Genomic DNA, 25,075 nt, shown 5'->3' on the forward strand with positions numbered 1-25,075 from the left:
GTTCCAGTGTTATTTTTTTCCTATTTCATTTCAACCCAACAATAAGAACAAAATGTATTTTTATACATATTTACAAGATTGGCTTAACTATTGGCAATATATCACAAGTCATTATTTATCTATGTACACAACCCATACACCACCAAGTGTAAGATGAGAGATTGATATTCAATCTGGGTTAAAGCCTCAGTAGTTTTCTACTGATCGTGCTCTCTGTCCTCCATTGTTCCTGCAAACAGAGGGCGGAGTTATTCAAAATAATCTCAGTTTAGCTTTTCCAGCCGGGATTTGTTTCTATTCTCTGGGAAGAACGGGAGCCAGAGATGTTAGGAGACAAATTCTCCTTTTAATGTTAGTTGGCCAGCGCTGAAGGGACGGAGAGATGCTGAGTGAAATCCAATTTATTATTTAAACCAACACGGTGAGACAAAAAGGCAGGGAGGTATTAATGGACCTTAGATCATATGAACTCTGTGTTTATGAATCGACGTGTGTGTGCGTGTGTGTGTGTGTGTGTGTGTGTGTGTGTGTGAGAGAGAGAGTTGCAGGTGGGATTCACCAAAGTACTGAAGCTCTGCCACACGGTAGACCAAAAAATTAAAAAAAACAATGAAAAAACACGGCGGATAAATGTGTAATAATACTGAGCAGACCGGGGTCAAATGTACACGGATGAAGAAACATCATTTGTGATTGAACTGGACTGATATATGTTGTAACTGATAGTGAATAAATAAAAAAAAATGCAGATAACAAACTACAAGCCATCTATATTTTGACTTCCAGGCGGAAAAAAAAGGAGAATATGAGGATTAGCATTCAGGCGACGTCACCGACGACAAACTGTGATGTAAAGTCAGTGTTGACTGCACGCAGCGGCTCTTTTGTGTGACTCCACAAACGTGTGAATTACAGCAACAACACAAAAGTACCTCAGCTTGTCGAGTGTGCGTCGCTCGCTGTAGCCAAATACGTGTGGGAGTATAAGTATTAAAGAGTGTTTGTTCATTTATGATTCCAGTCTGAAATAATGCGCTAATACCACTTCAAAGTAGCTGCCAAACAAATTAATTAATTAAGAATTTGAGTGTAATATAACACCAACTAAAAACTTAAATAAATGTAATACTGTTTTCTAAAGTCAGTGAAGTAAACTGGACTAAATAATATCAATTAAAAAAATAATGTTTCCACCTTAAATCAAGAGATTATACGTGTTAAAAGCGTGTTTTGTAACGTTAGCACATTAATTTGTCTCGGTATATATTTAAATGCCAAAGCAAAAAAAAAAAGAAGCACATTCAATTAAATGTCATATGTCAAAAGCAAAGAGGGATTGCTTCGAAGAATAAAACACACTCTCCAATATTGCATGTCAAACAGAAGAAGAAACAAATGTGCGGCGTTACATATTGCATCATAGCTACAACAAATCATCAGTGGAGGGCGTTGAAGAAAAGCACAACGAGGGATGAGGAGCTGGGATCACTAACAGTTCTTCAACGGGCCGGTGAGATATTTGGTTAAAGTAGAAATACAGAAACACAGTGAAACGTTCTACCTTAGCACAGCAGAGGTGTCTATTATTATTAATACTCACACATATGGCCGTTCATGTTTAACCATGTTCACCTCAGACCTTGTAATGAAATGGCAGGACTCATTGGAAAATGGAAAAAAAAAGAAAGAAAAACATCCCTTCATTGAAACCAATAACACTGACGAATAAAACAGCTTGTTTTTTTTTTAAATTAAGACACATGAGTTGTAGAATATGTATCAGTCGGACATGTCATGTATTTTCTTTGATTCACAATCTAGCCTACTTTTGTAGTTAAAATATGTACAGTAGAAACCAACAGGTGTAAGCATTTGTCAAGGGGAAGAAAATCACCTTTAAATATATATATATAATATATGTCTATATATATATTTATATATATATTTTTCCCATTATAAAGCATTTATGAAATAAGACATCCTCTCATCCTTCTGAAAGCAGCACTGATGTGACATGAACCAACTTAGGACGACGACAAAGGATGAGCACGGCAAATATTACGACAATATCCATCTGCGGGTTCAGTTGTGGACAAGAGGGGGGGGGGGGCAGTATAGCTTTCTGTTTATGCTATATTTTGTGAGTGCAGAAAGAGATGTGATATATGAAGTATGCGTAAAACAAGTCATTGTGAAGTTATTGTTCATAAGACAGCAGTTTTGATATAAAAATTGCTCTGAAAAGTGCGAAAAAAGTTATTCAAATGTTGGCTTTCAGTCATGTAAGTTGTATTATTGCACCCAATAAAACCCCTCGCCCCAAGCTTGTAAGGCCATTTCACCCGACGTCGTGTCATTTTAACACTTTCATCCCTCAGCTTACTCCCAACAGACGTTTGAACATTCACTATTTCAATGCCTAATCCCTCATCGTCTCTGAAAAAGAAATTAGTAGAAATAATACGGATGTAATTTGTTAATCCTAAAAACAAGAGACACATGCATGTGTGCGGGAATCGCAGCCCGCTCCCTCTCTCCGAGATGATGACCATGGCTTTGTGTTGCTTTGAGTCCAAAGAAAGAAAGAAAGAAAGAAAGAAAAGTCCACAATCATCCCAATAATCCCGCCTGGAAAACACATCTGGGGATCCAAAAAGCCGTGCTGGAGAAACTTCACAACAGCTTTTTTTGCAAATTCATCCGAGTGACTGAAAAAAATAGTTCCCGCCACATCCGCCAGGGAAACGCCCATCCAATGAGCGGATGGGCGTATCCCACGCAGTGCTCGTCTACTCGGAGAAGGAATTGGCATTACGTGAACTCTGCGCGCTTAAATCCCAGTTTGCTTTTCAGATAAAAGAGCTGGAGACAAGACACAGTTGTAAAGGGCGGCGCGGCTGCTTCGGCCCGTGTCCGGTCAGTGTTCGCGTACTCGGCGGGGCTTATTTTAGTCCCGTGTTTCAAAAGAGGCTCCTCACACCAGCGAGCCCGCCCTGCTCTGGGCGGGCACCATCACGGGCACCGCCCCCATGCGCTCCAGCGTGGCCTGGCTCACGGCGTAGGAGTGCGTGTGCGCCGACGTCACCGCCGGCTTGAGGCTCACGGAGCCGTTGCTGCGCACCATGGCGGGAGGGGACGGTGCGGAGTTCGTGGTGACCACCAGAGTCTTGGGCGGCGGCAGCGTGTGGCTGCCGTTGGCGAACGCCGTCGTCATCGGCGGCGGCGCCGTAGTCGGCGCCGTCGCCGTCTGCGACGGCGGCTGCGCGTGACGGGACAGCGGGGCCGAGCCCGGCGCCGTGGGCGCCGCGTGGCCGTGGCCGTGTCCGTGGCCGTGGCCCGCGCTCTGGGCCGCCTGTCCGTGACCGCCGTGACCGGCGTGGGCGGCGTGGGCGGCGGCGGAGAAGGTCTGGCGAGTGTCTCCGTTGTAGCGCGTGTAGGAGTTGGTGTCGTAGTTGGGTTTGGGGTTGTGCCAGTAGCGGCTGTTGTACGTGTTGGTGGACGTCAGCGTGTCGTTCTCGGAGGACGAGGCGTCCGCGTGGAAGGCCTTCGCCGAGGATGACCTCTTGGGAGGAAGGTCGTCTTCTCTGTCGGGAGAGATAGAAGTGTGAAGTTGTGAGGAAAACTTTGAAAACAGTTAAAAGAAGCTCTTCTATGCAGCCAACAGTGAGAAACTTAGTGCTACATCGATGCTCTTGACCCTGTTAGATATGGAGTCCATCACAATAATACAATAGCAAGAAAAATACCATAAAAACAAAACAAGAATGGGCTATTATATGTATTTTTTTTGTAATATATATATATATATATATATATATATATATATATATATATATATATATATATATATATATATTCGTGGGGGTAAAGCAGAGCCGTCAGGGTTGAAATTGAATATGGGATTAAGCCCAAAATCAGGCATATGTTATCAGTTATGAATCAGCCGAAGCCTTAATATATCTGAACTATGATTTATCTTCCAAATGATTCATGGAGATGATTGAGGGGAGAAATCGCGGCCCATTTAATTAACTGACAGAGGTTCACAGCCCGGTTTGAACGGGCGCATTAGCCTGTGATGAGGGAAACATTTGCGATTAAAAAAAATATATTAAGCTGAATTCTCCAAACTTAAAATCCAATTAACTTCTTTTTTTTTCTTCTTTAAACTGATTCTTTGTGATTGGCGTGCTGACACACTAATCTTCAGTTTAGGAAACACAAAGCTGCCGCTGCCTTTTTGAACTCGAGCAGAGACGCCAAACGGTGTCGTCTCCTTCCACACTCTGGGAAACGTGTGCGAGGAAACGATCGCTGTTTGAGACGTCCAGTCACAGAAAGTTGTCTGTTGTCTTTCTGGAGACGAACAGCGTTTTGGTTGCGAATGTAAAGCCCAACCTGATCTCGTTGGGGATCTCCTCCTCGTCGTATTTGTTCTTGTTCTTCCAGTAGAAGAGCGTGACCACCACTAACAGGGAGCAGATGATGACGGCGAGGATTCCCGTAGCGATGGTGCCCGCTATCAGCCCCACGCTCTGAGGCTGGGCTGCAGGACGCAGAGACGGGAGGAGAGAAGGTTAACATGAACGCAGTCAGAAGTCATCCAGCATCTCAAATGAAGAGACGGCTGGATGGACTCCACAAAACGAAACAGAAAACAGGATTTTGGGAGACGAATGAGTGGCAACGAAATCTGTTTTAGTCATTTACTCTCAAAGGAGCAAGATACAACATTCAGAGCATTAATATATAAGCAAACAACAACACTGCAATCTATGTACTCAATACTCAAGTCAAATAGGAAACATGGAAGGAAGAGAATAGTTTTGAGTCACCAAATTCTTTTCCGAGCGTTTACGTCTGCAGCACGTTGGCAGGGACTGAACTGTTGTCTCTGACAGACACACTCAGCACTCTGCTGTCTGTCTGCTTGTATTCCTGACACCGAGCATCAACCTGTCACACGCTGTCAGACGCACAATGAAACACTCTGTAACCATCTTACAGTCCTTCCTGTCAAGCTATCAAAACCGTCTGACCCCGCCTGACCCCAAAAAACTAAAAAACCTCTTCTTTTTGTTGTTCTGATTGGAGCAGGCCGGCTGCTATCTGCAGGATGTTCTGCTCTTGGTCTTGCTGGTTGCTTGTGTCTCTGTGTATCTGTCTGGCAGGAGTCACTCAAGGGGAAGACTTTTAACTTCCCTGTATGTCAGAGTTTGAGTGAGACGAGGCTTTTCTTCCTCACGAGCACAGCCACGTCTCAGCTGGTCTCTCTCTCTCTCTCTCTCTCTCTATATATATATATATATTTACGACAACAGCAGTGTCACATGGGTCCAGCGGAAAAGGAGCGGGGTTCTTGAGGGTACTCACGCGCTACGACCTGCAGGTTGAGCAGACAGGTGCTCTTGCCGATGTCGTTGCTGGAGGTACACTGGTAGAGTCCTGAGGTGCTGGTGCTGATGTTTCTCATTGTTACAGTGCCCTGCTTCTGGTCTGATGGACACACACACACACAGCCACATCAGGGGTTAGTAAAGGGACGGAAATACAAAAAAACATGCCGAGGCACACAAACAAATGACCCTAAAAAAGGTTAAAAAAAAAATAATTGCATTTTGAGTGCAACATATAAGACATATGGAAGCCCATTTCCGTCAGTAAAATAGTGGAAATATGGTAATTTTAAGTTAAAGTCAAAGTTATTAGATAAAATGTTATAATAATGAGATAGAAAGTCTAAATTATGAGATGAAGTCCTGTAAAAAAATATATTTGCATTTTGAGTGCAACATATAACACATATGGAAGCCCATTACCGTCAGTAAAATACAAATTAAAATGGAAATATGGTATTTTTGAGTTAAGAAAGTCAACGTCATGACATAAAATGTCATAATGATGAGACAGAAAGTCGAAATTATGAAATAAAGTCCTACTTATGGGACAGAAAGTGGAAATTATCAGATAAGTCAGTCGAAATTATCGGATAGGAAAGTCAAAATGTATGAGATTTTCTTCCCACCAGATAACAGGAAGGAAATGGGCTTCCATAAATCAATGAACAATTGGAAATTTTGCTTGTTTATAAAGTATGAAAATACTTCCAGCTGAACTACCTATGTCTACCAGCAGAGGGGGCTACACAGTCTAATACCAGGTATGTGCTTGTACACTGTACAGTAAACACATAAAGCTGAGGATTTCTTTCTTTCACAAGTGATGAATGGGTTGAGTCGTGAGTTCATAATCGTATCTGTACGCTACTGGATCCATTCAAAAGGCCTCGGCAGTCGTACTGAGAGCACTGAGAGCATTTATTCCACCAATGTGAAGGTCAAACGTGTTAAATCAAATCAGCTTTCAGACGAATATCAAGAGGAGACGCATCCTGAATGAAGAATAGACAGATTTTAATGTCTGTTTGAAGTCATACTACACTATATTATATAATAAACATCATGCAATAAGTGAGAAACGTATCTATTGGTTAGTTTAAAGTAGGTTTTACCAACATAGCTGCATGTTTGGTGTGATACAGCGAAGCCTCGAAGACAGACATCCCCATTATCATCTCACAAAAGCTGATGATTGACATGTTTCATATATTTCCCAGTGTCTCCATCATCTGTCTATCCTGTGTATGAGCAGTTAGTGTTACATCCTGTATATTAATAAGCCTTTTATTGACCAGTAGTGTACAGACAAAGCAAGTGATTGGATTAGATGACAGCCGGAAAAAGGTGAGTCCACGACACCATGGCTCTCTGATGCTGAAAACCAAACACAACTCAGATAAACACACACACACACACTCCTGGTATTCGCTCAATGTGAAGCAACATGGCAATAGAGATCATCCAATCGTGTCAGAGACTGAATTCAGCATGAGAGAGTGGGCGCAAAAAAAATAGAAACACATTCACAACTGCACAGGGTTTGGAAGACTCCATCCATCATCAGGATCAGTGGAGGGGCAGTAGTGTGGGATTGTCGCTGAGGCTGAGCCAAGCTGTGTTGTTGTTGTTGTTGTTTTTTGGATTTACCAGCAAAGGTGGGGCAAAAGGGAACCCCGATGGCCAGCCTGTTTGTAATACCTTGCATGGCGTTGTGCGGCAGCTTGGGCAGCGCGTCCAGCTTCTCCCAGGAGTAGGACGGCGTGGGGATGCCTTCCTCCGAGCTGCAGAGCAGCATGATGTCACTGCCGACGTCCAGCGTGCCCTGGATGCGACACGCCGGCACCGAGGGGGGCACTGGCAGACGGAGAGAGCGGGCGGCGGCGGCTCGTTAACCACTTTACAATGCACATGTTTTTTTCCTAATTGCAGAGGGAACTTCATATTTTATTCATTAAGCCAACAGGGCTCGCTTCACTGCAGATTTTCTCAATAGGGTTTCAACCTTCTGTAATTTGTCATAATGACTGTTTTGCTGTTGTTTACACATGTTTATAGCTATAAAACACTGGAATCCTGAATATCAGAAGATGGCAGGTTCTTGAAAACTCAACATGAGATTATCTTCTCTACGTTGTCTCAGCGAATGAAGTGAAGCAATCGTATGTACAGCTCTCGTCTTTGCAAATACATATTCTGCGGCGCGTGTGTGTGTGTGTGTGTGTGTGTGTGTGTGTGTGTGTGGTTACCCCAGACGGTGAGCCCAATGACCCCGATGTTGCCCCCTCTGTCTGGGAGGTTGTTGACCAGGCACTGGTAGGTCCCAGTGTCAGACAGCTGGGTGTTGTTGATGAAGATGGAGGCACTTGTACTTGGCATGGGGGCCACGAAGCCCACGCGGCCATCCAGGTGTTTGGCGAGGCTGAACACCTGGCCGCCCTGGTAAATGATCACCTGGATTGGGGATGCCATGCAAGGGGAGGGGGGAGGATCGAAAAGAGAGACACACAGAGAGAGAGAGAGAGAGAGAGAGAGAGAGAGAGAGAGAGAGAGAGAGAGAGAGAGAGAGAGAGAGAGAGAGAGAAAGGTTATGCACGTCGGGTGAGGTTGGTAAATAGAGAAGTAAACGGTAAAGGGTGGAAGGTTGGAAGGGAAATAGGTGGAAAAGAGGCCAGAGAAAAAGAATGTGGGAGAATAACAAGTAAGTTTATAAGTGTAAATGTTTTTTTTTTTAATCGTGGTCATTTAACTCAATGTCTTCCTTCAGTCTGAGGCGATGGATCCTGTGATTCCTGGACATGTTCCCTAGTCGTGACAGAGGTCTCTCACTAGAGGGAGACCTTGTTCCACCAAGAGGCTGAACGACAGCTGGACGCCGAGCAGCCAAAGTTGAGGAGTGAGCAGACTTTCATGTCCCGGGGAACAAACAAACAGAGAGAGAAAAATATATTTTATTTGTGAGTGGTTGTTTCTAGCTCACTGCGTTAAGATTCCAGGGTTTTTCGTTCTAAAAGTGTGCTTTCACGGTACTGCGAGGCTCTTCGGATAAAAGCGTCCCACTAAATGGATATGCATAATTGAGAGCGTTTTAACTTGGAAACATATAAACTGCAATCTGATGAATCAAAACAGGAGCACGGCGGGACAATTTTCTGCACAAGGAATCCCAAATCCGGCAAGAAATGAAAACCGACTTCTTGAGAATAATCACGACGAGAACATGTTTGTAAGAATGAGCCTTTGGATTCAGGTAAACTCGTCTTGTGCGTCCAAATTTAAAGAGCAGCGGACGGATCAATGAGTTTGAAAAGCTTCCCGTCGGCCTCCGAGCTCTCTGGCTGAGGAGCTCGCTTGTGAGGCCGAGCCAGATGCAAAACAGCTCTCGACCCCTCAGCTGGGCTCGCACAAAAGATGAAGAGGACGCACGCAAACGCATGGCATGTGCACGCACGTCGGACATTCACACACACACACACACACACACACACGCACAAGTACGCACAAAAGCATGGTGGCGAATCAGAGGGGCTATTCAGTTTGGTGAAAAGAACCCTCATTGAACTGTTCAAAGACCCAGTCAGGGAAACAACTGGCACCAGTGTGTGTATGTGCACGTGTGTGTGTGTGTGTGTGTGTGCATATGTATGTATGTGTGTGTGAGAGTGATAGTTCTGATGAAAGTGCAGCGGTGTGTATGTGACTGTGTCCTCCATCGCTGCTTAACGGTTGTAAATTGCGCGGCTGCAATTTCCTGAGTGCAGTACGCTCGCTTTGTCCTCTTATGTGCAGATGAATAGGCAGCTCCTCAGCTGTGATGAGAGCCTGCAACTGCATCTTGTGTGTGTGTGTGTGTGTGTGTGTGTGTGTGTGTTTCAGTGTATGGGGGAGTGTGTTGAGTTTTTGTGCAAGTGTGTGTGATGATTATTCTGCCTCAGACTTTTTTTCAGTGTAATAAACGTGTGGTTTTACTTATATTTGGACTGTTAACTTTTTTTTACAGTCAAACGTTCTGTCTGTCTGTCTGTCTGTCTGTCTGTCTGTCTGTCTGTCTGTCTGTCTGTCTGTCTGTCTGTCTCTGCCTGCATCTCCGTTTCCATCTCTGACAGACGGCACCGGTATGACGTGGCTCTACACTCCTGGTGACCCAACAATATAATCTGCATGCTCAGTGAAAGTGATCCAATCTATCGGCCTCACACACACACACACTGAGCGTGTGTGTGTGTGTGTGTTTGTGTGAGTGAGCAGAGGATTAAAGCAGACCGTGTTCAACTGTGTCGTATCTTACACCTGTCCCTGCTTTTTGGTTCAAAGAGTTCCCGTTGGTGTTTTTTACCCCCCAAAAAAGAAAAAAAGAAACAAAAAGGAATCACTCAAGTTAGCAATACTGTCGGTCAAAAAGTGATTTATTCGATAAAAAAAAGGTGTGCTGTGTCCTCTCGCATGGCCTGGTTGGCTTTGTGGCTGTGCGCGAGGAGAAAGGAGGTCATGGCTGCCACTCAGATGGCGGGCGGCCCTAAGAGCTCTTGCTGGACGAGCTGGACGTCCAGCGGAAAAACAAAAAAAAAACTCTTCTCCATCCTTTCCCTCCTAAAAACCCAACACACAAACACACACACGCACTGCAAGCGCTGACTCACATTGTGTGACGGCGCGTCTCTTTATCTGGCTCTGCGATCCACAGGTGGATGCACACAGGGGGCATTATCTGGCAACCATAGCCTGTACATCTGACTGACCCTGAATAACCTACTGAGCCCAGAGAGTAGAGAAATAAAGAGAAAATATGGATGACAATTGGATTTCTAAACATCTCAGGTTCTGACATTATGAAACTGCCAAGCTCACCACAATGAAGAAAATGTCTCCTGAGTGATATTGATTTGTTGTAATGATTTCAAAATCAGTTTTAAGCGTTAGTCTCACAGGTGGTGTGACGGGAGAGTGAACCTGGAGCCTGTATTCGAGAATAAATAACCCAAACAGTTTAGAGAGGATAAACAACAGATCAGGAACATGAAGCCATTGTCTAGTGTGTGTGTTTGCTTGTGTGTGTGTGTGTGTGTGTGTGTGTGTGTGTGTGTGCGTTTATTTGGATTATCTCACACCTTGCAGTCCGGAGAATACAAGGTCAGGACATTTGATCACAAAAACGGCATGATAGACAGATTACGGGACAGGAGACCACGCATGAACACTACGCACCCAAATACACACACACACACACACACACACACACACACACACACTCCTCTGAGCTAGTACATGCCTACATGTTGTAATCCGGAGCTCAGTTTGTCAGATGCTCAGAGTAAACAAACAGGACTGCGACCTCAACAAGGCCGAAGTTTAGACACAGACTCCACACACACACACACACACACACACACACACACACACACACACACACACACACACACACACACACACACACACACACACACACACACACACACACACACACACACACAGATCCCTGATAAGCCACAGAAATACACTCAAAACATGTATCTAGTATCTCTCTCCCCTTCTTTCTCTCTCTCTCTCTCTCACTGATTTCTCTCTCTCGTTGAGCTGGTTATATTACATTTTAATGGAATAAATAATCATTTCTGTCCCTGGGCCACCTGCGTCCATCCCTGGCTGTGATGAGGCCCGTGAAGGTGGGTTGGCCGATGTTCAGACCCCCACAACCCGGTTTGTGGACAGACGTGAAAACACAGAAATACTTAAATGGACCAAAACATTTTAACACGGCGCATTAGCATGTTATCATATAATGTGTAGGTTCAAGTTCAGGCAACGAAATCATGAAACATCTTTATGGAAACTAAGTAAGAGTGTTAACATGTCACCAGCATAACTTTACCTCTTGAACAACGTGTTTCTGTGAGATCAGGCTGATGCCTCTCCTCTCTCCCTCTTCCACTGACCTGGACTGTGGCTACTAGGATGGTGTACCACGCGTATACTACTCATCATATGAACAGCTTCGGTCACATTCATGTAATGTGCTGTAACTCTGTTACGTTGCTCATCCTGGTCACATGACATCTATTGCTTCCGTCCTCCTCTGTTGCTCTCCTGAAGGTTTCTTCCACTTTTTTCCCTGTGAAAGGGTTTTCTCTCTCTTTATTTGGGGAGTTTTTCCTGATCCGATGTGAGGTCCTGGGACGGGGACGTCATGGGTACAGATTGTAAAAGCCCTCCGAGGCAAATCTTGTGTTGGTGATTTCGGGCTGTACAAAATAGACTGAATTGAATTGAAAAAACGTTTTGACCCATGACACTGTGTCAGCTTGGATGGGGTATTATTGCAGGGTTTCTCCTAAAACAGCTAAGCTGAAAAACCACTTACAGGAACGGTACAAATATTTAAAAAAAAAATACAAGCTAAAGCTTGCTATTCTTAGTCTTCAGACTTCCCATGCCGCACACTTTCTCCCGTGTCCTACGCATGATCTAAAGCTCACCCCTGACTCATGAAGTTGTATACAGAAGCCTATAAGGTGGAATCAGCCACGTAATCAATTACGAATGCTGTAAACCACAGAGTGAAGTGTTTAAAAACACGGCCGGGGGAAAGCGTGGAGCAAATATATACGACCCGATTAAACCGAGCTGCAGCAACGTCAAAAAAAAACAAACAGCGCATCTCGCGCCGTTGCCCTCAACCGGCGCTAAAGAAGTCGCGTGTCTGATCGCGGCGCTCAGATCGAAAAGATCCGAGCGGTCCGAGGGCGCTCGCTAAAGTGCTCGCGCGGGTTTGCGAGGGTGTGCAAGTGTACGGACCTCTGTTCAGTAATTCTTAATGCCTTTCAGCATCAACCGTAATCACTTATGACATTCCCTTCCTCTAAAATGACCTTGCACTGTGCCTGTCGCCCCGACGCGGCACTTTAGTCCATCACTCACCTGTGAGGCCGCGTTCCCAAAATTTCACATGCACAACCCGCGCGAAGAACTCCGCAAAGTATCTGTTTGTTCTTGTGTGTGCGTGTTTGTCGCTGTATGCATACATGCATGAAAAACACAACAGTGTTGGTCATGTCCCCGTCATCGACATGCACGGTGTCGCGTGTCGCAATGCAGCGTGAAGGTGCAGCGCGAGAACGCGGCGAATGTTACGCAACCTTCCATGAGGCTCCGCGCCCGCCATCGCTCCCCCGGCGTGTGAAAAGTCGCATGCGTTCATCCACGAGCGAGCGAGCGCCTGTACGTGTTTATGTCACTGCTGTTTTGAGCTACCATGAACCCTTCTCCACAGGTGTGCACATGGGAGCATTGCTCTTGGACGTGGGCGTTCATGGATGTATGGACACATGCGCGGGCCGTTTTCACACTTCTTTTGCGCAGTCGACGCGCATATTATGTACTGCATGTGCGAAGGCAGTAAATATATATAAGCCCTTGCATGCATTTGTACCAGCAGTCTGTCTGCCAGTTTGTGTGCGTGTGTGTGTGTGTGTGTGTGTGTGTGTGTGTGGTGAGAACAGCTGCGATATAGAGCCTGTCGTGGGTGTGAGGTAATTAGTGCAGAAGATGATTGTATTATTTGGACGGCCGACCAGCGCCCGGGTTCAAAGTGAAGGGAGGCAGGTGAGCTTGTACGGCCTGCAGCTGCATGTTAACCGACTCAAATGAAATCATGGAAGTCCAGCAAGGGGAGGGAGGGAAGGAAGAGTGAAAGAGCGAAAGAGCGAGAGAGCGGAGGCAGGAAGGGAAGGTGAGAAATAAAAGAAGTAAAAAAAAAAGAAAGAAAGAAAGCAGCAAGCCAGGAAGCAACAATGGCCAGAAGCCAGTGGGACAAAATACACAACAATACATCAACAAAATCTGGAAATTAGCTTCAGGATGCTCTTTGCCGCACAATTGATGCATTGTTTATAAGGTGGAGACAAAATGCTACGTGACATTGCTGTCCTGCAGGCTACGCTTCTAGGAAGTCACAGTCGTCTAATCTATGGACACACCTACGTCTATACCACTAATGAAGTCATCTGGCGTAACTAATATCCTCCTAAAGGTGTGTTCAGATGCACCGGGAAGAGGAGATTTGTGTCTATTTGTGTGGTATAGCACAAAAGGCCTGTGCACATTTTGCATACACGTGCAAATGCACGATGCACAGAGCATATTGCTGGATGTCCCGCAAGCGCCAGACATTCTCTCTCTATGTGCATCGTGCACAAATGTCTCAGTTCTGTAGTTGTTCCTGGTACTCTTCACGCTGTATCTGAGCACACCTTCGTACAGATCAAGTCGTTGTGTACCTGCTTGGACTGTAAGGTCGACGTTGGGGAGCAGCACGGACATCCACGTGACGCAAACGCAGGGGGAAATAAGTTACATGCATCTCAGTGGTACAGTGTACATCTCAGTGAACCGTCAATCCTTTCCCGTCCCTTTGCCGTCTACAACATATGTTTGCAACAGCACTTCTTCTCTGCTGGGGATTCTCACGAGGAACGCGCTCCGTTCACTTAGTGATTTGCAGCGTTGTGCGCCTGCCTACCTGCTCTGGCTGGTTGGCGTTGGAGCGCGGCGTCACCATCCAGATGATGTTGAGGTTGTTGAGGGCAGCGCTGGTGGTGAAGGAGCAGTGCAGGACGGCCGCTTGGCCGCGGGCCACCAGGATGTCTTTGGATACCGTCACGTCCAGCGCCCGCACACACACTGCAGGGAGGGGAAGAGGCAGGGATCAGCGCTTTGGCACACGATGGATGAGCACTCACAGTACCGAGGGGTACAGGTGAAACAGGCGGAGGCAAGCAGATATCTAAATATAGCCGTTACAATTTAAAACAGATGCAAATTGGACGATTTTCCTGAAAATATATGTGCAATTTTGTCTTGGGAAAGACCGACGCATGAAGGAGGAGACCTCGATAAGTAATAATAAGCAACCCCCTCTGCCATGTACAAAAGAAAGGGATGCTTCGCTTCTGTGCGCGTCCCTTTCTCCGCAGTCGTTTTTGATCTTAACAGCAAAACAAACATGATTTCTGAACCCGGCTCCTCTTTTTGAAACGCTCTCAGCAGCTAAACAAACATCTAAAACCACGCTGTGAAGGATCACATGAAATATGCAATAGTGTAATGGGGGAACACGATAGGCTGTCTCTTGAGTTATTCACCCTTAAAAAAACGTCGTACTTCTCGCCGCCTTCCTGGGAACACGACCTGTATCAATACATCCTAAATGAACACGACAAGCGGGGATGCTGACGGTCCAATCGGATGCTGTGTGCTGCGTCTCGCGGCGCATACAAACAACTATGATAGATTGTTGTCAAGTGCAACAAAACTCCAAACCCGAGGTACCGAGAAGTGGCTTTCCTCGACGGGATTCAGCTGTCGGCCAGAACAGACCCACAGAGACAGATGTGTACATGCGGCGTCCTATTTCTAGACCAGCTAAAGACGTTACAGCCTGAAATTAAGTTAGATCTCCCTCGCAAGCATGTATCCATGTCCAAAAAGCCCGATGGGAAGTACTCTTATCTAAACGTGGTGGGGAGGATGATGGCACTGATGTGATTACGGATAATTGATCATGTCCTGTGAATCATCCTTGTTAGTGAAAATGTGAGATGACGATCTCGCCATAAGCCAATAGCAGAAACTAGCAGCACGTCATGTGTGCGGTCCGTAGGAGTCGAGCCAGATGTCAAGTGGAAGCAATGAACAGAATAGAAATCTCACGACCAACCATGCATCCAGTATTATTTCCAATTCACAAAGTGGATGGCATGTCCACGTGGGGCCCATAAGGTTTAAATGTGGGCTGCAGATAAGGTCCCGAGTGGGTTTGTCCACAGTTTCCACGGTGGCCATAAAATAAATAGTAGGGTGATGGGGTTTTGGTGGCGATTAGAGTCTTGGAAACGTCAAAGATTAGCAACAAAATTGATTTGATCTCATTAGTGCCGTCCCAGAATGCATGGTTTTATACTGCAATGACAGTGAGATAATAAAAAAAAAGTGGTTTTCATGGACATCAACGAGGCATTTTTGGCCCTGAAGGTGTCCAGAGGGAGGATTTGACGCTACATAAAAAATACTAACGCAATCAAATCAATTGAGTTGCTAATCTTTAACTTTTCCAAGATTCTAATCACCACCAAAACCCCATCACCCTACTATCTATTATATGGAGAATAATCCAACTTGAAACCCATATGGTTAAACACAGGTGAGGCCACTGTGGCAACTGTGGACAAACCCACTTGGGACCCTCATCTGCAGCCCAAATGTAAACCTCCTGGACCCCACATGGACACGCTTAAGTGTCATTTCTGCTTGAACTCGGTGGGTTTTGAATACCACATACAGACCGCCTGTTGCTCCCTCTCGCTGTGTCCGAAAAACCTGCAGACTTCCTACGCGTTTCCTTCTGCTGGCGGTCACGACGCGCCCCCGCAGGCTCACTGCTGGCATGGCGGAGATACGCGCCGTGAAGAGACTCGCCATACATTATGCAAGCAATTCCACTTGGGACGTCCATATGTATCATTTACAGCAGTACGACTCCTCACTGTAACTCAGCAGCTGGAATTAGAAGACTGTGAGATGAGCAGCACGACACTGTCCCGCGGTCCGGACTACACAATGCAGCTAACGGCCTCCATTTAGTCCATAACGCATCCACAATCTCAGGCCGCAGTGTGAATATGATGAAGATCGGCCTCGGCCCACCCGCTCTAATCTGATCTCCTTTCATCCTCTGTGTACACAATGTTCACTTCATGCTTCGCAGTCAAACCTATGGTCTTACTGGAGTCTTAGCGGCAAAGAAGGGGACGCTCACGCCAAAGGTTACGACCCCGACGCAAGACGAGATTGCGTAGCGGCAGCACGGGATCAGTGTAAGTGTTTATTCTCTCGGCCACAGAGATATTAAGTGTGCTGGATTTAGGTTGGGGGAGAAAGACAGAGGGAGATTGGAGAAAAGAAAGACAGAAAGAAAGAAAGAAAGAAAGAAAGAAAGAGGAGGTCCTAGAGGAATGAAGATAGAAAGAGCTTCTTATCGTCCCTAAGCCTCCTCCAAGGCAGCGGTCTCTCAAGCCCACAACAGCTGGAGGGCTCATTTCAAAACACTGGATTAGGGAACCTCTGCGCACAGAGCCTGTAAGCCTCCCACGACCAAAGAAGACAGACACACACTCGAAATCCCAAACAAGCCCGCGAACATACTGTACACACAGCGCGCACATATGTGCACACGTGCCCTCCAACACACACACACACACACACACACATACACGCAGAAGGGACATCCCACCCACTGCCATCGCATTCAAACTCATCAGCGGATGCCATCGGTGACATGTACGTACGGCTGACCTTCGGGGACGCGTCAGAGAGACAGAGTTGCTCGGCGTTGCCTCATTATTGCACAAACCTCTAACGCCAAAGCGTTTTCGCGCCAGCTCTCCGGCGCCGCTCCTGGAGCATGTCCGGGTAGACGACACGCTCTCCCAGAACGAACACTTTGAAGGGTTTGATATGGGAGGGATGAATGGTGAGCAGCTTATTGTGGAATATGGCCACCCAGATACAAAAAAAAAGAACAAATGGATTCACTACAGTATGATGTGCTCTGTGCTGTTGTGGGACTGAAGAGGAAATGACTGCGCTGTCGACATTTCTACCCAAGTCAGATGCAAAGTCTACGCATTTTAGGAAACTCTTGCAAAGACTAGTTCTAGTTGCTTTTTCCCCTTATTTCACACTTCTTTGCCACGGGCTGAGTGCAGCGCAGCGTTCCTCAGTCATCTTCGTGTCTCCAGGCCGAGCTCTGGGATGTGAACAAGCTGTCCATCCGAGACATGTTTCTGTCGACGCACATATTGATCCCTATATGCTGCTCTTTTTCCCCTCGGTGCTCAGCAGGATCAGAGCAGCCTGACTGACAGGAGGAACTCCCCAATGCCGACCATGCAGCGCTCACAGGGATGCACACCTGTATGAGACAAGTGCAGCCTTCTCACCTTTACTAGGGACCTAAAGACCGACGGATATCTCCATAACAATAAAACCCTTGCGTGACAAAAACCTTGATATTATCTGATTTAGTCATCTCGACTCAATTTAGTCAACTGACGAGAACGAGATGATTTAAATGTACAAATATATGTCGAGTACAGCAACTTTTTTTTAAAAATAGCTTTTTAAAAGTCACCGCTTCACTGTTGTTTGCAAAGATATTGACGAACATATAAAGAACAGCTTGAATTTCATGATAAGACGAACAAAGTATCTACACCTGAAGTAAAAGGACCATGTCAATCATTATAAAATCCATTATTTTATGAGGGTTTGGATTATAGTTTCTTCTCATCATTATGTTCATCTTTAAAATGTTGGATCCCAAAGTCGTTTCGAGTAAAACGGAGAAACTACTGGAAAGCGAGCGAGGGAGGAGCTACGAAGGACACGCTCGTGACGGGTAGGAGACAAGTGAGGAACAAAGTGGTGAGGAGGAGGCGTGAGAGGTAGAGGACGAGGGAGGAAGAGAAGAGCTCATGGGAAAGATGCAATACGGGCAGGGAGGGAGGGAGGTACAGAGAGGAGGAATATACAAAAAGAGAAAAGAGGACGAGTGAGCTACAGGAGGACACACAAGGAAGGAGGAAGGAGGGAGCATGCTGCTGCTTCCAGAGAGGCCTAATTGATAAAGTCGCCCCAGGCAGCGCTAAAGCAGAGTGAACCAACAGTACCTCTCTCTCTCTCTCTCTCTCTCTCTCTCTCTCTCTCTCTCTCTCTCTCTCCCCTCATTCAGGAGCCAAGTGTCAAAACTGCTGTTGATTAATGCATGAGAAAACAACACACCTTAGAGAGCATGGAAATATGTACGTGTGTGTGTGTGTGTGTGTGTGTGTGTGTGTGTTTGTGTGTTTGTGTGCTCTAAGTCAATCAAGCTAAGGTGCAGTTGTGATGAGATGGAGGACAAATGCAGGGTGAATACAACACTTCCACTCTCTCACTCACTAAGACACCTACTATATCTCTCCCTCACACACACACACACACACACACACACACACACACACACACACACACACACACACACACACACTCACACATAGACAACCTCTGCTTGGAAAGTCATTTGCATACTGTGTTTTTTATTCATGTGGCTCTTTTATTCATAGCCTTTACTTTTATTTCAGTTTCAAACAGATGCCCCCGAAGCTGTGATGTGCTGAGCCGCTGGCAAGGCTTCAGTGTTCACACACACACACACACACACACACACGCACACACACTTGTTTAAGTGAGCTGAGTGATGATGCTGCTAAAAGTTAGTCTAATGAAAAGCCAACCCAACACACATCAGTGTACACGTGTAAAAGTGACATAAAGGCAACAGTGAATGAATAATTCTCCCTGTTTCTATGTGTAAACCTCTTTTTTTGTAACACACCAATAGTGTTCACATTTTGAGCCCAGACAGCAACGTGCACGGTCGCAGTTGGCCGTCTTCCTGCTTGATAGCGACCTCTTGTCGGCTGCCTCTCCTCCGAGCGCCAGAGCTCTTAAGAAGTGAGCGGAGGAATGAAAGCGTGATGAAAAGTAATGAAAGCGTGCGTCTCGTGCTTCCGGCGTGACAGTTGGCCGCTCCGATCACGTTTCCCGTTTAATCTGCATCCTCTTGCCATTTCTCTTCGAGCTCAAAGCGCCATTCGCGACTGCCTTCGTGCTTTAACCTCCACAGTACGAGGGGAAAACAACAACATGAAATTAAACACAAGCATGACCACATCCACACGCGGATTCATGTGCAGCGACACCTGCGGCCCCCCAAACACAGGCTCCGGCGGTGTGGACCCCAGGAGCTTCCTGTTCATGTATGGCCGACCCTGTGATGTCGCCGCCGCCGCCGCCCGCGAGGCACCAGGGCGAAACCGACGAGCGAGCGAACACATACGCCTGAAACTCAGGTGGTGCGTTTCCGTACCCAGCTGCTCTGTGGCAACTCATCAAGCACCACAAAGCACCGCGGAGGTGAAGAAAGACAAATGAATAAAGTCCCAAACTCAACTTGACCCCATTCAATGTTTAACGTGTCTAAATTAATAATTGACAGCATTGTTTTTTTGCTTCATATTTTGTGTCTTTTCCTAATTTAATGGGGACAACTGGGTGAATCAACATGATGATATGTTTTTAATGTCCTGTGCATAATCTTGTACGCATCGGTGTCCTTTGGGGTCAATTTGACCCCAGACTTTTTTTTGTAAAACATAATAAATAAAGAAAGAAATGTAACGAAGAAATATCAACATTTTACACACATTGGTTTTGGTTGTTTTGGATTACATTAAGGTCACTATAACATACACATGTATAACCTTCAGATAGTTTTAAGGCCTTGACATAACTTACTTAATAAAATGCAATGTAAAAAAAAAGACAATTTTACATTTCAGTTGTTGAGTAAATTAAATAAACAAGTCTTTATTTGTGAGTTTCACATGTCTTGGTGTGTTCCCCCCTGTTTCTACGCTTTGTGCTAAGCTAGGCTAACAGGCGGCTAGCTTTGGCTGCAGACGTGTGAGTGGTATCGATCTTCACAGCTAATTCTCGACAAGAAGGAGAGAAAGCGTATTTTTCCAGAATGTCAATCGATTCCTCTGCGCTTGTGACGCGGCCGTCTCCCGGCCGCGTTCTGGATCCTATAATCTCTTGAATAACCACTCAAACTACATTTGATAGTCGTAAATCTATTACCGACATTGGCTTTAGATAAGACTTTAAAAGGATGTTACACGTCAGTAAACAATGTAAGCCTGTAGGACAGGCCTGCTTTCAAACCCTCGTCCACAGGGAGAGCACATTAGAAAAGGTCCTCATTCATATTTCAGAAAAAAAAAACTGTGCGTGCAACAAAACTGCACGTCAGTTCAAAGTTTGCGCGTGTTTTATTCAAACCGCACGGTCATATCTATGAGAAAACGATGGTGTGCATTCGCCGGGCGAGGGATTTCGGTGGGTCACGGGGAACTCAGATGATGTCAGCTTAACGTCTGTCCGAGGTTTTGTTCACACAGACTTTGCCCGTTTTAATCCGTCCTTTCCTTCAATTCCTTTCCTCTCCTCTCCATTCCTCACCTCCATTTTTGTTCCCCCCGCCCCTCCCCTCCTCCGTGCGTCAGGCAAACCCTCGCCCAATGAAAGAGCCTTAAAAACCTCTTGCTCATCCTCTTGCTCATCCCCCGCCCCGCCCCTCCGAGGTGACCTATTAGCCACAACTGCCAACTCCCTAACAGGGCCCACTGACTAGCCTCTGTAGCTTAATGCTCTGCTCTAAACTGCACCGAGTCTCACTAGCCCGGCTTACCGCGCTCCTGAAGCATTACTACTACAAACACGAGGCCGCGTAGCCCGCGCACAAACAACAGCGCGTAGCACTGGGCTCGCAGCGAAAGAGACGTTTTCCAAGGAAACTGCGAGTCAAAGAACATTCGTGGCGTTTGGAGTTGTGACGACAACTCACCAGACGCTTGTGAAAAAAAAAAAATAATAATCCACGTGACGGGCGCGTCTTAGTCTGGCCCCGTGTTGGTCCCAGACAAGCGGACATCACATGAGGAGCAGAACATCCCCGCTCGCCCCCTCGTGAGTCGGGCTTTCAGACGCCGCAGCTGACGACTGTACGTCTGTGTGTGTTTCTCTGGTGTCAGCCGACATGATCTGACTCCGATTTTCAAAAAAAGAAAGAAGAATCTATAGGAAATAATCTGTTTAATGCAGGCAAAAACAGACGCAGACGAAACAATTAAGCCACTGGCATTTAGGAGTGTGACATTCTGTCAACTTAATATATATTTCGATGGAATTTTGTGCACAATCTCAAGGCGAATGCAAATGAAATATGTCAGAGAGTCACTGTGAGCGAGCTAGCGGGTGCTCAACCAAACTAGTGCGCTCGGCTGTGTGCGCCGAGCGAGCAGAAGGTTAAAGTAGGCCACTGCCCTCGTGCGCAGATAAGCCCGGGCATTGGAAGACTACTGCTAAAGCAGCAAGCAGATGGCTCTGCACATGCAGCCCTGGACACAGCCTCGACACACACAGACGCACACACACACACACACATGCACGCACGCACGCACACACACACTGTCCAAAAAACATCAAGTACCAACTTCAGTGGAGTACACTAATCGCAAATATACAGCTCTAATCAAAAACATCGCTCCCGTGCTTTACTCAGACAGCAAAAAGAAAGAAAAAAAAAACATTTTGCAAAGTGCGAGCACGTGTTGCTCAGCATGTTGTGTGTGTGAACAAGACCTGGATCCCCCCCCCCCCCGCCGTCATCCACCAGCCACCTCGCAAGCCTTCGCGCCTTTCTCTCGTTTCCTCTCTCCTCGCGTGGTTTTCCTCGGTGGGAGGGACTCAGACGCCGAGTGAGGGAAACGCGGACGCCAACTAAGAGACTCGGGATGCGACCGCGTCGTGACTCCCTCCCCTGTCAGACTCGCATGTTTCGGCAAACCTGTCACGGTGTCTGCACGTGAATCTAACATCCTGGCACGCACGCTGATCTGAAGGTGACATGATTGGTAAAGGGGTTCCTGTTTTGGCTTTTCTGGCGGCGGCCATCTTTAACGGCCAACATGTCCGAAACGGAGCAGCGACGCGCGTCTCCTGTCTGGTGTGTGGATACAGGCACAGTTTGAAACAATCTTTGTACAATCCGGTGAAAAGAAACCACCACATAGACTGGTTTGGACACTGAAATGACTCGTATGACTTTAACAAAACCTTTTCTTCAGCAGATGTCTCAGTGAAACCACTGGACTCGTCTCCATCTCTGTGCTGCACGTCAGCAGGTGAGGCCGGTCTGCTGGCGCTCTCTCCACGCTGTCTGCACGACACAAGTTAACGCAAATACGGCCTAAGCTTCTCAGCCAGCCAGCCGGAGCCTCAGCAGATAATACTCGAGTACTATTCCTGGAACCAGCGTTTAGCCTGAGGTAACCTTGTCTGCTGGTCCTTAGTTAGTAATTGGCCTGCAGGCAGAGATTGCTCTCTTACTTAATCGTCTTTTCTTTGTTATTTTCTTTCTTCTCCTCTCCTGCTCTCGTCCCTTCGCTGGAGTAGCTTTCTAAAAATGAAGACAGTGATTGTAGGCCCGCCCGGGCGCCGGCCGGGGCCTCTTGGGAACGGCAGCGCAGGTGATTCGGTCAGCGCGGTTCTCCAGCAATAAGGGCCCTTGATGATTTATCGCCCGCTGGAGTCCCCGTGTGGCTCACCTTCAGGGTGAACTCCCGCTCAACTCAGTGCCAACTGTGTGTTTTATCAGAGGAAGGAGAGAGAGAAAGAGAGAGAGAGAGAGAGTGTGTGTGGCTTAAAGGTGCAGCTCAGGCCGTGAAGGTGAAGTTCCCGAGATTTCAGATTCTCTTTTTTTCAGATTTGTTTTACTGCTCAAGATATGATGTATCTTCAATTAATAATACATGTTATGTAAAAAAAAAAAAATGAAGAAAAACCTGATTATTTTGTTTTGATTTGTTGTGTTTGTACCCTTCTGGAGCCTGATGAGTGATTCTCTCTGTTCTCAACACTCTGCTTCACATCACATGGTGCTGTTGTCAGCCTGCACACTGAGACTGAGTGAACAGTACCTGCATTTATATACAATGTACTGTACATTGTGTAGTGTGGGGCAACCAAATAACAAATACAGGTAGAGAGATGAATGAATAAATAAAGATAATAAGGTGATGGGAGCCGGTTTAACCCAAGAGCAGGACGAAGGGGAAGAGAGGAAATACATACAAAGACAAACAAAATGAAGAAAAGATTGGAAAAATGACAGGTAGGGTGCTCCAATATATATATATATATGTTGCCTGAGCCATTGCTAACAAACCCGTTTAGCTGCTTTAAACTATTCATCCTCCTCTATGAGGTGTTTGTAGTCGTTTTTTAAATCATCTTTTCCTCGACAAAGGTTCACTTTTGTTGTTTTTGTGTGTGTCTGACAGCTCCTGAGTCCGTTTGTTTTCTGAGGCCGGGCCGTCAGTCAGGCAGACAGGAACAGAGGACTGCAGGGAGCCGATCGGACCGGACCAACTTCCCCTCAGGAGTTACAGATCCTTCTGGCTTCCACATCTCTCACAGCGATGCGCTTTTTCATTTGTTGTCAAGACGGTGTCCTCCGTGACCTGACTTCTCTCTTCTCTCTTCACGTGGTTCCTCCATTACTCATCGTACGAGAAAAACAAACCAAGATATAAAATATGTTCGACACACACACACACTTTTTGTCAAAATTGAGCTATATTTAAAAGGACTGACAACTCATTGACTGCACTTCACCAGCTGTCTCGCTCCCACACACACACACACACACACACACACACATGCGCACACACACACACGCACACACACACACACGCACTGAACTTTTCCGCCCCAGTGTCTGAAAGGTTAGCGATCTCCTCGCTCTCAGCTGCTCTCAGCTGACTCCGCCATGACATACGACCAGCAAGTGATGCATGTTGTTATTTAGAAAATAAACAACACTTATTGATTCCCAGAAGAAACCCATTTTGGTCTAATTTAAAAAAAAATCGTTCCATTCAGTGACAACATTTACAGATGTTCACGCTCATCTGTCCTCTCTCTCCGTTGACCAGAGGAGGGAGGCGGGGCGTCAATGATGTCTTCCAGTTTTGTGTAAATGAGCGCCTTTGAGTAGTGTGTACAAATACAAATACAGGTATGTCATATGAAAACATCATATCATACCAATATAGACGCATTTGCAACAATAGCAGCCCTCAGACTCCTCCGCCGAGTCAAGTTACTGCATCAGCAAATGAGTTTACTACAGCGGGGAATAAACATCAACTGAGGATACGATGTTATGTCCAGTCATTAATTTAATGATATTACACTTTTCTTTTGATTTATGTCTCAACCTGCTCTGAAGAATCAGATGTAAAAACAAAAGCAGGCTACATTTCAACAGTCATTTGGGGAAAACTCCCCCCAAAAAAAAAAGTGCTTCTGGAGTAAGAAGTTTTGCCCTTTTTCTTCTTTTTTTTAAAATACATATCACAAACCCTTTGATGTGTGCGTGTGCCTGCAGAAGGTGTTGACCAGCACGGTTGATGCTTTCTAACTAACTCTGCTTTTGAATGTTTGATGTAGGTCAAACGCTGACTCAGCAAACACTGGGAACCAGCCCGTATTCTCATTCTGCACGCTGGTCGAATTTACATCCCATTTCATTCAACTTTACTTTACTGTAGCACACACACACGCACACACACAGACACACACACAGACACACACGCACACACCTCCATGGTTCTTCTACTATTCAGCAAAAAAAATCAAAAAAATCAACACAAACACGCTGAGTCGGCGCTCTGTAGGCGACGACTGCAAAGGAAGCAGGAAGTCAAGAGCTCCAAACTCTGATCACTGAGGAGAAGTTTCCTTCCACTCTGATCCGTCAAAAGGCAAGTCGTTGAGGCGCTGACCAGCTGCCGGTACGCTCACACGTTAAAAAAGGACGTTCAGTAATCATTCTACTTCACTTTTGATGCCCGCAGGTATCACAAAAGTCAAGTTTTTTGCCGCACTGAGCTTCGATTATGCAAATATTGTAAATGTTCTGCCATTGGAGTTTACTTCTTTACATGCATGGTTCAATA

At 46.0% G+C, this 25,075-nt stretch overlaps 1 protein-coding gene across 1 annotated transcript in view; it reads right to left on the reverse strand.

Annotated features, from left to right (window-relative positions):
- igsf11 (immunoglobulin superfamily member 11) overlaps positions 1-25,075 on the reverse strand; it is a 94,840-nt gene continuing 69,765 nt past the window's right edge. Inside the window, exons 3-8 of the mRNA XM_068585757.1 lie at positions 13,912-14,072; positions 7,646-7,850; positions 7,098-7,253; positions 5,374-5,496; positions 4,399-4,546; positions 1-3,584 (exon numbers count right to left, since the gene is read on the reverse strand). Of these exons, the coding sequence (XP_068441858.1) occupies positions 2,975-3,584; positions 4,399-4,546; positions 5,374-5,496; positions 7,098-7,253; positions 7,646-7,850; positions 13,912-14,072 (1,403 nt within the window). The 3' untranslated portion in view covers positions 1-2,974. The remainder of the gene's footprint in view (positions 3,585-4,398; positions 4,547-5,373; positions 5,497-7,097; positions 7,254-7,645; positions 7,851-13,911; positions 14,073-25,075) is intronic.

The sequence above is a fragment of the Clinocottus analis genome, unplaced genomic scaffold (genome assembly GCF_023055335.1).
Source record: "Clinocottus analis isolate CAN_PGR_092001 unplaced genomic scaffold, fCliAna1.0.p SCAF_2, whole genome shotgun sequence".
NCBI classification, from domain to species: domain Eukaryota; kingdom Metazoa; phylum Chordata; class Actinopteri; order Perciformes; family Cottidae; genus Clinocottus; species Clinocottus analis.